At 41.9% G+C, this 15,185-nt stretch overlaps 1 protein-coding gene across 16 annotated transcripts in view; it reads left to right on the forward strand.

The window, feature by feature from the left end:
- Positions 1-15,185, forward strand: part of RNF8 (ring finger protein 8) — a 36,403-nt gene that overhangs the window by 10,626 nt on the left and 10,592 nt on the right. For 11 of the 16 annotated variants that reach the window (XM_070584515.1, XM_070584517.1, XM_070584523.1 and 8 more), the window contains 4 exons: positions 6,759-7,502; positions 9,759-9,821; positions 12,598-12,687; positions 14,520-14,627. In XM_070584515.1, coding sequence (XP_070440616.1) covers positions 6,759-7,502; positions 9,759-9,821; positions 12,598-12,687; positions 14,520-14,627 — 1,005 coding nt within the window. Of the gene's footprint in view, positions 1-6,758; positions 7,503-9,758; positions 9,822-12,597; positions 12,688-13,764; positions 14,122-14,519; positions 14,628-15,185 lie in introns of all 16 variants that reach the window. The other 5 variants (XM_070584520.1, XM_070584512.1, XM_070584510.1 and 2 more) reach the window with 2 other exon arrangements.

Consider the following 15,185-nt stretch of genomic DNA (forward strand, 5'->3'; position numbering starts at 1 on the left):
AGTGTTCCTTGAACATCAGCCTCAAGGACACAGAGGGAGGCAGCCTGTGCCAGCAACAGATCATGGCTGTGCTCTCAGGCCACTCTCCACTGTTTGCTTTGTACCCTTTGTTCTAGGGCTGTTGTTACCATGACACTCCTCTTTGAGGTCTCAGACCGATAATATAGAGGAAAATTAGGCTCCTGATTCTTCGAAGTCTTTTCTGTACACTCTATGTAAGCCACTTAGCTTTGATTCAGTTTGTGAGGCAACTCTGATTTTTGAGAGAAGCTGTGACTGGGGTGTTTTGATGTAGCGAGTATTTTTGCAGTTAAACCACCCCCCCCCCCCGCCCCCGTTTTTTTCATTAACAGATGCTCTTTTTCTTTCTGGTTTCTTTCTGGCATGATGCCTTGGCAGCCGCTTTCTACTGATGAAGGATTTGAATTTCAGGTGCAGGATATTATTGTTATGGTCATATTTGAAGCCATTTGCCAAGTCTCTTTCAAGAGGTAGATATTTCTAATAATTTGAAACTCAGAAGTACATTCTCTCTTCATGAAATGGTCTCTCTTATATGCTGGAATAGCCAGAACGTGAAAGCTTAAGTCCAGATACAAAAATTGCAACAAATGCAGTTTTGGCTTAAAATTGGCTTAAAAAAATAACCTTGGAGGACTGCTAACTCTGCACACAAAATATGAGGATGGTTGTAGCTGTGTAGATTTCAGTTCACTAAGAAGCTCTTCAGATGACTCATCCTATGTGTTGGTATCCAGCTCTTTCAGAAAATTGGTTATTTCAAAGTCACAATCTGAAATGCCTGTCTCCAGTTTGCTTGTCTCCAGTCCTAAAGGCTCAGGTGTATCGTTTGAACCTTTCTCATTCTTCTCCTCTTACTGTGTTGCTGTTCACCTGATACCTGCTGATTCCTACCTTTATCCTTCCATAGGCTCTGGCATTTAAAGTCTCTGGCAAGTTATACTCTGTGTGAACAGACCTTGCTGCTTGGGACAGTTTAGCTTCTGGTTTTTCAGCAGCTGAAGCAGTGGTTCTCAACTCTGTTTCCAGTTTTTGCCCTGATGCAGGGTATCTTAAGAAAATACTGATGGTGTCACATTAAAATTAAGAACTTTCGTTCGTCAAGAGACATCATGATATTAAAAGAGTGAAAGGCAAGCTCAGGGTAGAAGATATTTGCTACACACAACTGTTGAAGGACTTATACTTGGATATATACAGAACACCAAATCAATAAGAAAGATAACCTAGTTTTAAAAATAGGTGAGAGCCAGATACTTCACGAAAGACTGTATCCAAATGTTCAATATCCGTGAAAAGTTGTTCAGTTTCACTAATGATCAGAGAACTGCAAATTAAAACCACAGTGGAATACCACTACACACCCACCAGAGTGGCTAAAATTAAATAATGATGATGCCAGGTGTTAGCAAGGATATGGAGCGAGTTAGTCTTTTGGTAGAAGTAAATTGTAAATTTGGTACAACTATTTTGGAAAATTATTTGGCAATATTTATTAAAGTTGCACGTATATATACCTCATGACAATATTTTTACTCCCGGGGAGACAACCCAAATGTCCATCAATAGTGGAATGGATAAATAAACTGGAATATTCTTATGGTGAAACACTATACTGTAATGAATTTGAGTGAACTATTACAATCATATTTTGCTTAATGCAAGGCATATGTTCTGAGAAATGCCTTGTTAGGCAATTTCATTGTTGTGCGAACAAGAGTGGTCTTACACAAACCTAGATGGTACAGTCTATTATACACCCAGGCTATATGGTACTAATCTGACGGGACCACCGTCCGTCATTGACCAAAACATTGTTATGCAGCACACGACTGTATATCCAACAACATGGATAAATCTCAGAAACATAATATTGAGTGAAAGAAGACAGACACAAAAGAATACACATTATATGTGCCATTTATATAGTGTTCAAAACCAGGCAAAACTAATGCGTGATGTTGAGCCAGGCTAGTAGTCACTGTATGGAGCAGGAAGGGGCTTAGTGGCTAAAAGGAGGCACAAGGGGACGTCTGGGTTGCTGATAATGTGGGTTTTGTTGTTTTTTTTTTTAACCTTGTGGTAGTTGCATTGAGATGTTCACTTTGTGATTATTCATCTGATTGTGCATTTTGATTTGTGCACTTTTATTTTTGTAATGTTTTAGTAAAGAATTTAAAAAATATTAGCTTGTACACATCTATTAGAATTTCTAAAATAAAACAATACAAAGTGCAGTGAGCATGTAGGGTAACTGGAACTCTTAAACATGGCAAGTGAGAATACAAAATGGTATTGCCACTTTGAAGAATAGTTTGGGAGTTTCTTACTGTTAAGCAGTTAAACCCAATGATCCTATTTCTAGGTATTTACCATAAATTAATGAAAACACATGTTGTCACAGAAACTTGTCTGTGAATGGTTTATACTATAAATATAGTATATTTATTCATAGTCACCCAAAACTGGAAAAAACAACTAGAGAATGGATAAACAAACTGGTACACCCTTACCCTGGAATACTACTTGGCAATAAAAACATCAGACTGCTGTTAATGCAGCACCATGGATGAATCTCAGAGTCATTATCCTAAGTTAAAGAAGCCAGACTCAAAAAGGTATATACTGTATGATTCCATTTATACAACATTCTGGAAAAGGCAAACCTATGTAGGGCAGAGAACAGATGAATAGTCGCCTGGGAATGGGGGAAGGGTTGACTGTAAAGGGGCACTGTGTGTTGACACAGTTACTTACTGTATGTCTTTGTATATAAACCTGACTTTAAAAATCCTGATGCCTAGTCCCTATCTCAAACCAATTAACTCAGTCTGAGGGTGAGACTTAGCCACAGCTGTTTTAAACATTTACATAAATCACCTGGAAAACTCCAAGAAAACATTGCCTCTTGGCTTTGAGTTTCCACTGTCCTCAACAACTGATTAAAAATGCTGGACAGATTGAGCATCAGGGGAAGTAATTAGTGTTTAAGAGGGTGTGGGTTATCCCACCTTTTTCCCAGTGATGGCTGAGAGACATCGGGCAGGCTTCTCTTTGGTTATCACTTTGCTGTTGACATGTTTCAAACTGGTGATTATGAAAACCAACATCAGGAAAGGCTTGAACAGAGTTTGATTTATTTAAACCACTGTATTTGAGATCATATCCTGGGCAGTGCTCAATTGTTCTTATATAGCCATGGTGTTTTCATCCTATTCTACAATCACCTTGTGAACAGACCTGACTCAGGGCTGTGGTCCAAATTATACCACTAGGTGTCACCAAGGGTGATGAATGGGTAAACATAGAGGGATCCAAGGATAAAATGTGATGGGAAAATTTTTTTTTTAAATTTTTATTGAGTTGATAGGTTACAATCTTGTGAAATTTCACTTGTACATTATTGTTTGTCAGTCATGTTGTAGGTGCACCCCTTCACCCTTTGTGCCCACCCCCCACCCCATTTTCCCCTGGTATCCACTAATCTGTTCTCTTTGTCCACATGTTTAAATTCCTCATATGAGTGGAGTCATACAGAGATTGTCCTTCTCTAACTGGCTTATTTCACTTAACATAATTCCCTCAAGGTCCATCCATGTTATTGCAAATGGAATGGTTTTGTTCTGTTTTACGGCTGAGTAGTGTTCCATTGTATATATATACCACATCTTCTTTATCCATCCATCTGTTGATGGGCACTTAGGTTGCTTCCAAGTCTTGGCTATTGTAAATAATGCTGCAGTAAACATTGGGGTGCATAGGACTTTTGGAATCGCTGACTTCAGGCTCTTTGGATAGATACCCAGTAGTGGGATAGCTGGGTCATATGGTAGTTCTATTTTTAATTTTTTGAGGAATCTCCGTACTGTTTTCCATAGTGGCTGCACCAGTTTGCATTCCCACCAGCAGTGTATGAGGGTTCCTTTTTTTCCACAACCTCTCCAGCATTTGTTACTATTAGTTTTAGATATTTTTGTCATTCTAATGGGTGTAAGGTGATATCTTAGTGTAGTTTTGATTTGCATTTCCCTGATGATCAGCGATGATGAGCATCTTTTCATGTGCCTATTGGCCATCTGTATATCTTCTTTGGAGAAATGTCTGTTCGTGTCTCCAGCCCATTTTTTGATCGGGTTGTTTGATATTTTGTTGTTGAGTTGTGTGAGTTCTTTATATATTATGGATATTAAGCCTTTGTCAGATATATGACTTGCAAATATTTTTTCCCAGTTAGTGGGTTGTTTTTTTGTTTCAATCCTGTTTTCATTTGCCTTGAAGAAGCTCTTTAGTCTGATGAAGTCCCTGTGATGGGAAAATTTTGAGAGCTTATTTTCCAGACCTGAAAGGGTTCTTGGGGCCGGCCTGGTGGCACAGCGGTTAAGTGCGCACATTCCACTTTGGTAGCCGGGGTTCCCTGCTTCGGATCCTGGGTGTGGACATGGCACCACTTGGCAAGCCATGCTGTGGTAGGCATCCCACATATAAAGTAGAGGAAGATGGGCATGGGTGTTAGCTCAGGGCCAGTCTTCCTCAGCAAAAAGAGGAGGATTGGCCGCAGTTAGCTCAGGGCTGATCTTCCTCAAAAAAATAAATAAATAAAATTTAAAAAATAAATAAAAAATAAAAGCGCTCTGAAGGAGGCAGGTTAATGCAGACCACCTAGTGGAGGGCTGCAATATGTCTTGAAAGTTTCCTCCATCTTTTTAGGGATTCCTTTTTCTCTCTAGCCTTGGGCTACTTCCATAACCTGTATTTATTTAACCTTATGTTTGCCTTTGAGATTTTTCTTAAATGTCTATACCTTGGCATTAGGTGGCCTCCTGTGTCATAGTACTTTTGACACCTTTACCTACATATAATCCAAAATTGACTATTCTGCTAAAAAATTGTTCTCAAATAGATTCTTCTTGCCTCCATCCCCCTTTTTTGTTATTTCCCCACTTTTCTTTCAGAAGTTAGCAGAACTGATCACTCCCCTTAGTTTCCCAGGCTGAATATGAATAGAAAGTTTGGGAGAAAGTTGGCCAGATAAGCCAGGTTGGCCCAAGGCAGTAGGTTAAAGCCTGTCTCTGTATGTATCTGTGCTTGTCTTTTTCTCTCTCCCTGCCCACGCCAAATAGTATAAAACCAGACACAGGCCTAATACCAAACCACAGCTGAGATCCTACTCCCCTTCATCCTCTGTGCCCTGTGGTCAAGCCTCCTGTCCCTCACGTTTGGGTTGACCAGGTATTTTTTCTGGCTGAAAGGTAGCTGTAGTTGCGAACATAAACATAAGTCTTAGTCCCAGTTCATATGTGAGTTTCATCTCTGGCCTGTCTCCCAAAGTTAAGTCCTTGATATGGATTAAAATGCCCACTTGTGTCTTTCAACTCTAAATCTCGATTTGTTTCGAGTCTATTTTAGAAGCCTTCATCCCCAATTAGCATCTCTTAGCTAATGCAGCTATACGTGATATCCCTTTGCATTTATAGGCTGTGCCGTGTAATCCCACATATCCTTATATGTGCCTTTATGCTTTCCTTTCCACGGTCAGTTGCTAAAAGTTGTTTTCATATCTTCTACTTTTACGCTCGGTATATTTACCTTGCAAGATGCTGAGCATAGAATTGAAGTGATTGTTGATAGATCAACTGAGCCAGAACATAATAATAGTAGTGAACACTTATATAATGCTTACCCTGTGCCAGGTGCTTTTCTCAGTGCTTTACGTATGTTATCTCATTAAACCCATACAGACACCATGAGAGAGAGACTATTATTATCCTCTATTTTATAGATATGGTAACTGGGGCATAGAGAGGTTAAGAAACTTACCCAAAGTCACACAGCTATTAAGTGTTGGAGCCAGATTACAAACATAGGCAGTCTGACTCCAGGGTCCATACTCTTCACCCCTATGCTAAGATTTAATTAAAATGGTAAAAGTAAATATTTATCAAGCATTTATTATATGTGAGTCCCTGTGCTAAGTGTTTACATGTATTATTCATTCCTCATGGGAACTATGAGGTAGGTACTGTACTATCCCTATTTTATAGACAAAACTGAGGCATAAAGAGGTGATGTAAATTGTCAAAGGCCATGCAGTTACTAAGCCCAACATGGAGCATTTGGGCTGTGCACCCAAATCTGTCTGAGTCCAGAACTCCTGCTCTTAACCACTATGCTGTATTGCCCATGGACCTCTGGTGCTATTAATGGGGTCAGATCCTACCTGCTGTTTGACCCCAGTGCGGGATATTGCTCCTCTCTTTTTTGGTTTGTGTACTGGGAAGTGCTTTGCTCATTCATCAGTGTGTTCAGGGGCCACATCCAGAGACAGTGCTTGTGTGACTTTCCTGGCTAAGCCTACCTTTTGAACCTCTTCATTAGGTGCTGCTTCCTTCACTACCAGCAGTTTTTCAATCTTGGGCCATTGCTTCAGTTTAGGTCAATAGGAGCAATTCAATTTCAGTTTCTTTTAGTGCTACTGTATTTATTTGAGTAATTCATCCACCAGTGAAAAGGTGATTCTGCCTGTTATACAGATAGTTCTCTGTGGAGGCATGAATGTGAAATATAGGTAAAAACCCAAAGCACTGTTTGAAGACTGCTGTTTCTGAACCTTTCTTTTCTATTTGTTCTCAAGAGTTTTCCTTCTGAAAAGGCAGAAGGTTTTGCAGCAGCAGGAGAGAAATTCCATTAAGAGGAGGAAAATCATGAAGCTTGTTTTGTCTTTCTTTCCCTTTCCCCAGAGTCTGAATGGTGTTTGGCTGAATAGAGAACGTCTAGAACCTTTAGAAGTCTATTCTATCCATAAGGGAGACCACATCCAGCTTGGAGTGCCTCTGGAAAATAAGGAGAATGCAGAGTATGAATATGAAGTTATTGAAGAAGATTGGGAAAGGATATATCCTTGTCTTGCCCCAAAGAATGACCACATCATAGGAAAAAATAAGGGCCTGAGAACTAAAAGGAAATTTAGTTTGGATGAATTAGAGGGTCTTGGAGCTGAAGGGCCCTCAAATTTGAAATGCAAAATAAGTAAAGTGTCTTGTGAACCTGGTCAACCAGTGAAGTCATCTGGGAAAAGTGAAGTAGCCAGTCACCCCCCTGAATATTTGGATCCTAAGTTGACTTCTTTTGAGCCGAGTGAGAAGACCACAGGGGCTCATGTTTCCCCTGGCCCCGTAGAAGTCGTAGAGCTTCAGCAAAAGAAGCAGAAAAAAACCTCAAACCCTTCAGCGTCTCAGAGCAGCTTAGACCTGTTTAGGGTGACCATGTCCAGGATTCTGAAGCTGAAAACACAAATGCAGGAAAAACAGGTATCTGTTCTGAATGTGAAAAAGCAGACCCAAGAAGGGAACTCAAAGATGATTGTGAAAATGGAGCAGGAACTCCAGGATTTACAGTCCCAGCTATGTGCGGAGCAGGCCCAGCAGCAGGCCCGAGTGGAGCAGCTAGAGAAGACTTTCCAGGAGGAGGAACAGCATCTCCAGGTACCACACAGGAGGGAAAGACAAGACTGCCCCTCAGAGGGGTGGGCAGGCCCTTTGTGAGCCTCTGGCCAGAGCTCTCTGTTTCCGGATCAGTGACCCAATACTGAGCACCAGGGACAGGAGATGGAATGGGAACAGAAAACTGTGAGATGAGAGAACGGGGTCAAGTCAAGGATTAAGGCTTCAGCATGATGATCAGATCAAGAGCTAGAATAGAGTTGGGGTGCGAAGATGGGGTATAAGGTGGCAGAGCCAGCTGGGATGTAGCTGATCTCGGGATGTAAAGCTGAGGCATCTCAGAACCGAGGTAAATTCAGAGAGGTTGGATGAAGGTCAGGGTGCCACAAAACCACAGCATACTCTAATTAAACCAAGAATTGTCCTTGTGAGTTATCTTTCTTTGCTTTGTGGTCAAAGGCAAATCAGTTAGATCCAAGGCAGGTCGGGGTCAGCTGGTTGCTCGGCCCTTGTACCTGGCAACTTGTTAGCTGTGATGGTTAATTAACTCTGTAGCTAACCTAGGAAGTGGAAGGCTGGAAAGGCAGACTGTTTTTGTTTCTGTCCTGAGCAGCCAGCATAGGAGAGAACAGGTACACCATAACTCAACTGTTGAGTTGAGTGATAAGCCACTTCCTACACTGCCTTTCGCCGGAAGGTAAAATAATGACTGTCTTAACTCTGTCAAGGTAAGACCAAATGTGTCCCGTCCCTGAGTCGTTTGCTTAGCTGACAAGCTCTTGCAGAAAGCTTCCAGGCTAGAGCTGATCTGGTCCCTGCTCAAAATGTCAGTTCCCATCTGGCAAGAACTGCACATTTTACTCCAACCTACTTGCTCAGGTAATCTGAATGTCAAGAATTCCCCATTGTGAACTTCGTACTAAGAAGGGCCAATCAGGATCAAAGTGAATAAACTTTTTTATCTTTTGTTTATTTTGCTCAGGGCAAGGAACAACCAGCGGTGTTGACTTATTTCTGAACAATTTATAAATTTCCGTTCTAATCTCTGGAATCCCCTCAAACTGGTAGTATTGGCAAAGGCCATGGATTAAATACGTCTTTCTAAGGGTATACACTGTTTGCCTGTGTGTACTTTTTTGCTTTCCTTATCCAACCTGGACTAGTTCTTGAAATTAATAGAGGGAGGTTTATCTCTATATATTTAGCATCTGACCCCTTCACCAGAGCAGAACTCTCTTTAAAGGCTGTGTTCAGGAAAAAGAGTTAGTATTAATTAATATTTGTGGCTGCTCTGGGCTTGCTTCAAGATATAGCTGTAAAATCTCTTTCCATACCAAAACGGCGAAGAAAGGCAAAAGCACTGGTTTAAAGAATTTCTCTGAGTTTGAGAGGGTCATGTGTAAATTACTCTTAGTGAAGTGTATCTAGTCCTTTGTTTATTAGCTGCATTTCCCTCTGCCACCAAGCCCTAGGGATTTATCCTACCCCTACTACTTGTTCACAAGCTTATTTAACCCTTGCTGCTTGGTACTATACTTGGGCTTGGGCAGTTATAAAGATGCTTAATAAATGGTTTTTGCCATTAAGGAATATATCTTGTTGAGGAGACAAGAGTATTATACATATAAAGTAATCAGAACAGTTTTAACTCAGTATATTTAAATTAGAGAACAATTTCAAGTTGGCATATTAAATAACTAGGTAAATGTTAAAGTGAGGAGGGAATGGCCCAGAGGTACTTGTGGAAGGTGCTGGATGTGGGGTAATGATGATGCGGAAGGCATTCACATCAGAGGGGGCTGATGGAAGAAATATAGCATAAGCTCAGGCAAGGTGAGAGGAGAACCAATTTGTGGGCCAGAAGTGATGAAGAGACTCACAGTGAGAGACAGCGTGGCCAGAGTTGAGGGAAGAAACATGGTGGAGTTCATGAGTGCCAGTCTGGGGGATTATGTATGAGTTTACATATTTGACAGCTCAGAAGCTCTCAGTTTACATCCTTTTGGGAGTACAGCATTGACCAGTAGAGACTTGGAGTATTAGCCCAGAGTTTCTGCAGAACAACCTGAATGGTGGCTTGAAGGTGACAGCCCTGAGATGTGCGGTATTTGAGCAGTTAACTCTGCTTAAATCCTTTACTGCCAACAGCTTGAAGTAAAACGGAGATTTTCCACCTGCTCCCTGCCCCCTGTTGTTCCCAGATGCTCACACTAGCTGGTTTGCTCTGCTTGTTGCTGGATTTTGTTCCTTTTTTGCCCTCCCAGCGAGAAACTTTCCGTTTTGTTTCTGGCTTTTCAGGGTTTGGAGAAAGAGCAAGGAGAAGAGGACCTGAAGCAGCAGCTGGCCCAGGCTCTGCAGGAGGTAACTTATCTCTTGCCGTTGTACTGAGATTATAGTGGGCTGTGGAGGGAGGGGGCAGGCAGACTTTGCATGGCTGCTGGCTGCCTCTGCTGCTTAGCACACACCTCTGTACATTTCCAGTCTGTAGACAGAGCAGGTGGCAGCTGCTCAAACCATCAGGTTGGAGATTTGGAGCCTCACAGACAGCCAGACCTCAGCATGAAAACTTACGTCTTCATCTGAGCAGGAGTTGCTCTAGTGAAGATGGAAGAGAGCCTGTAGCAATTAGGAGGCTCTCTGGGGAAGTGGCCGCACTTCCAGAAAGGTGAGGGCAGCTGAGGGGAATTGCAGGCTATGACTTGGCCACCAGGGCCTGCAGGGACCTCTCTTACCTCACCATTCCTGAGCTGAAGCCATCCAGAAACCATTCAAGAATGTTCCAGTTAAGCATTTTAGGTCAGTTCGAGAATGTGCAGTTTAACAGTCAGCAAAACATATCTATTTACTGGAAAGGCAAGGCTCACAGGAATAAAATTTCCCTAAAAGATTGCCTGTAGTTTATTTCATTTAACTTGACTACCTCTTTCATCTGATTATTTCTTATAAGCTCTTTTGCATCTTTAAAACCTACTTTGTCTTCTCTCCTTTTTATGTTATGATTAGTAGTTTGATGCAAGTTTGGTTAGGAGGTTAGTGGGATGGTTCATATCTCCTTGAAAAAAGTGAGCAATTGCATTAGAATTTGTTCAGGAGAATTTCTCCTTATGTTCTTTTATTGTATATCTACCTCCCAACCTTCTTATAGTGTTAACAGTCACATATTACTATAAGCTTGGGACGAAGCCTGCCTTGATTTCCTTGGGGGTGCACAAACAGCCTTGGAAAGAATTAGGTGAAAATGAATTCAATCTTTTTGGAATTTTATTTTCTAAGCTTGTTTATTTTCTAGGGTGGGAGGGTAGGCATGTTTACCATTTAGAGCATTATTAAATTAATATTCAGATACTATTTTAAAGTTGACTGGAAAAGAGTAAGGTTCTGCTACTTGGAAATCTCCAAGGGATCATTGAGTACCCTGCACCCACAGCTGCTCACCCTTGTCTGAGACAGAGAGGAAAACACTATCATTTAGTGTGAGGTGCTTGGCCAGTCTCCATTCATTAGCCTAAAATGATATACTTTAACCTGCCTGGGGGATGTACCACTCTCTCAGCTGAAACGTGGTTGTATTTTGGTCCACCCTTTTGGTCCCTCTGAAGCTGTTCTTTTTCATTTGCCAGGCCATTATAACGACTTGCATTTATGTAGAACTTAAAAAACTTTTCTAGTGCTTTCATATCTGTTATTTTATTATTAACACTGATATAGGAGGGGGACCTGTTTTCCCATTTTATAGATGAGCAAGTTAACGGCACACACATCTAATCAGCAGTCCAGATGAATACCCAGGCCTTCTGACATAACTGCTTTTTTCTAGGAGACCACACATTTTAAAATTTGTTTCTTGAGAATATCTTTTCAGAAATACTTACCTCTACTTGACCTTCTTTAAAAAGGGATTTGAGATGAGATTTAAAGTATAAGCTCTACTTAAGCATAAGGGAGATCAAAAATTATGTTTGATGGACGTGCACCCTCTTGACATTTGGTGTAGGCAGTTAGTCACAATGAATGAGCTGTCAGTTCTTGGGTGTGGCAGCTTCCAGAAGACATAGGCAGGGTTCAGGCAATATTGCCTTATCAGTGTATAGTGTGTAATTTGTAGAATAAATAGGTTAACGTTCTTTTTTATTTTAATGAAAATGATTATCTAGTTTTCCTGAATCTCATTTCTCCTTGATCATTATTTATTTATTTTTTTTAAAGGAAGATTAGTCCTGAGCTAACTGCTGCCAAACCTCCTCTTTTTGCTGAGGAAGACTGGCCCTGAGCTAACATCTGTGCCCATCTTCCTCTACTTTATATGTGGGACTCCTACCACAGCGTGACTTGCCAAGTGGTGCCATGTCTGCACCCGGTATCCAAACTGGCGAACCCTGGGCCACTGAAGTGGAACATGCACACTTAACCGCTGCACCACCAGGCCGGCCCCTTCTTTATTTAGTTCTTAAAAGCCACTCCCAGTGCTGGGTAGCCTGAGTTACTTACTAGTTCTTTTTCTTTTTTTTTTAAAGATTGGCACCTGAGCTAACATCTGTTGCCAATCTTTTTTTTTTTTTCTCTCCAAAGACCCCCAGTACATAGTTGTATATTCTAGTTGCAGGTCCCTCTAGTTGTGTTATGTGGGACACCACCTCAGCATGGCTTGATGAGCGGTGCCATGTCCGTGCCCAGGACCTGAACCAGCGAAACCCTGGGCCACAGAAGCAGAGCACACGAACTTAACCACTCGGCCACAGGGCTGGCCCCTACTTACTAGATCTTGATCATTGGTTCCCTGTATCCCTTGGGTGGCTTTTTAAAAAAATGCACATTCCTGGGCCCCAATCTAAAGGTACAGAATCAGACCTTCTGGAAGGCAGTGTAAGTTCTTAAGTTGATTTGGATGGCCATGGAGATTGGGTTATTTCCAGAGGGATTAATGGATTTCATGGCCTCCCTCCCTATCTGCCCCCTTCCCTGAAAAGAAAAAGGTAATTGAGATGTCCTGGGGAGCAAAAGCATTATTTTGAAATTGCCAGTCCACTGATCCCTTGAACCAAAGCCACTGACAGAAGGAGGGAACAGGCGTGTGTGTGGCTAAAAGGAAAGATGCCGTGTAGCTCATCTTGAGTATGTATCTGCTGTGTTTCTGCAGCATCAGGCTCTAATGGAAGAGCTAAATCGCAGCAAGAAGGACTTTGAAGCCATCCTTCAAGCCAAGAACAAAGAATTGGAGCAGACCAAGGTACTGGAAAGAAGATGAAGGTTTAGAATTTGGTTAGTACATGCAGCTCAGCGTTTTCAACAGTGCAGGGGTTGCTATGGTGAATAAAGAGACAGATTACGACTGTTCCCTGCTTCAGGGGAAATAATCTCTAAAATTATTCAGGCCTATAGAAGGTCTGCCTGTTAGACAACATGTATTCCTTCCCTCATTCAGAAGCAAAATGCTGGGACTGAAACACTCACATCCTGCAGTCTAGTCCGTTGTCTGTGGTAGATGCCCCTTCAGAGTGTCTCGCTGACTCAGGCTAAGGAGTGGTGTAGTCAAAATAAAGAATAGTTCATCCTGATGGATTTTTGTAATTATTTCCTACATCAAATCAATGGAACTCATAAATTAGGGGTTATAAACTCAAATGCCCACTGGGATCAGACTGGTAATAGAAATAGGTGAGGTGGCCTAGGTGTAAGAACACAGTGGGAGCTATGGGGACAGAGGCGCACTGGAAAGGGGCACTAGCCCCCTCACCCTCCCCTCACCCCAAGAGGCGGCTCTTCTCTGTTGCAGCCAGTTGTTGCCATTGAGAAATGCAAGCACAGTGTTGTCAGATCTTCTGAGTTTTCCACAGAAGACAGAACTCTGAATGTTTATGTGAAATATCCCAATTTTCAAATACTGGCAACAAATTCAATTTTTTGTTTTGTTTTTTAATACCATGAGGACCAACCTAAACGAGTCTACAGGGTGTATCCAGTCCCCAGGCCACCAGTTTGCAACCTCTGAGCTGAAATTAATGCCTGAGTCTCCCCGCCTCTCTCAGCATGCCCCTCCTCGCATACCGACCTGGATCACGGTACAGAAAAGAGGAGGCTCTCTTTTCAGTTAGTTTGCTATCCTTGTCCTCTGTTTAAATCACAGTGCCTTTTCCCCAATTCATAAGTTTTTAGGGAACTTGACTCTAGTTAGAAATGGGTCCAGATCCTCTTCACTACCCCAAGCAATCTGACAGTCTTTGCTTTGATTAGAAGAGAAAATAAAAGATGAAGAGTGAATCAACCACTCAAATATACCCTAAATGACTTTTTCTCTCCCCTTCAGGGGCTCCTAATACTTTCTGTTTTGGGGTTGAGGTGCTGACTTAAATAAGCGTCTGCTTTAAGAGAGCGCACCTAGGATCTTCCCTAAAAAGTGTGTCTACCAGTGATCTGGCCTCTTGGGGAAAGCAAAGGGAAGCTGCGCTGCAGACCTCTGCAGGAGTGGGAAGTGGCGAACAGCACAGAGCTGGAGGCCTGAAGGTACTTCAGAGAGGCCGTCTCCTCAGCCTCCTGCCTGCGGGGAATGTAGCTGTCATCCTTACTTTATAGAAGTGGCAGCTGCAAAGAACACAAGGGACCTAAAACTGACTCAGCCTTCCTGCCTTTATGAGCTGTTTCTTCATGTCTTCTTTCTTGTCCCGTGAGTTCTGGGTTGCTTGGGGTGATTTTATATTACCTCTAAACTGCAGTTAGCTGTAAGATACTTAATGCCTTGTTCTGGTCTTGGGTGGTTGGCAGGGTTAGTATGCCACCTTCAGTTTTTCTCATTTGGTTAATTTTGGGAAGGAGACAGAAACTACAAATACTGAGAAAGTGGAGACAAGAAAGGAAGGAAGACAGTGACTTGTATTACAAAGCAGTTCTGAGAAGCAGTAACCCCTGGGGAAAGTGTTTTATTCTTGTCTTGCTGCTCCAGGATGAATTTTTAAGTTAGACTCCTCTTGGATCTCATTCCAGATGATTAACTCCATCTCTGTCCTATGTTGCTTTCTTGTAGTCATTCTCCTGAATGACAGGTGGGGTTGTGTGTCTTTGCAGGAAGAGAAGGAGAAGGTACAAGCACAGAAGGAGGAAGTTCTCAGCCACATGAATGACGTGCTAGAGAATGAGCTCCAGTGTATTATTTGCTCAGAATACTTCATTGAGGTAATTATGAGCAGTGGCTCATGCCCTCTCACTCTCCCAACCCTGAATGGGGCCTCAGCTACATGGGCTGCTTCTGCTATAGGGAAACATTTTGAAGAGATTTTTCTTCTAGGGACTTAATGTAGCTATTTGACTTCAGTGACCTCTAGAGATGGCCACTTCTCATTTGTTTTTGTAGTCTCCTTTACCTGTGCTATACTTTTTCTTATTTCACTTGTTTTTGAGTATTTATTTGGTGTAATCAATATTTTTAGTTGCAGTAAAGCCTTTATCTCTTTGTTGTTGGGGAGAAAACAGGGCTACATGGCATTAGATGTTTGAAGTATCAGCTGCTCAGTGAAGCTACTCTCTACCCTGAATGGTCACAGTGCTGAGAGCAGGTGTATAGTGCAGCCTTTAAACAGGGTGGTTAATGTCATTGATGTGTGTGGTCACTTTGGGAGTTCCATGGCCAAGTAGAACATATTTCAGGGAGTCTCAGGCTCCTTATGAAAATGAAACATCTCTCTCTGGGGTTACCATTTGTTATCCTGTCACATTTTTGCACAGACTCTCTTT

The sequence above is a fragment of the Equus przewalskii genome, chromosome 19, assembly GCF_037783145.1.
Source record: "Equus przewalskii isolate Varuska chromosome 19, EquPr2, whole genome shotgun sequence".
NCBI classification, from domain to species: domain Eukaryota; kingdom Metazoa; phylum Chordata; class Mammalia; order Perissodactyla; family Equidae; genus Equus; species Equus przewalskii.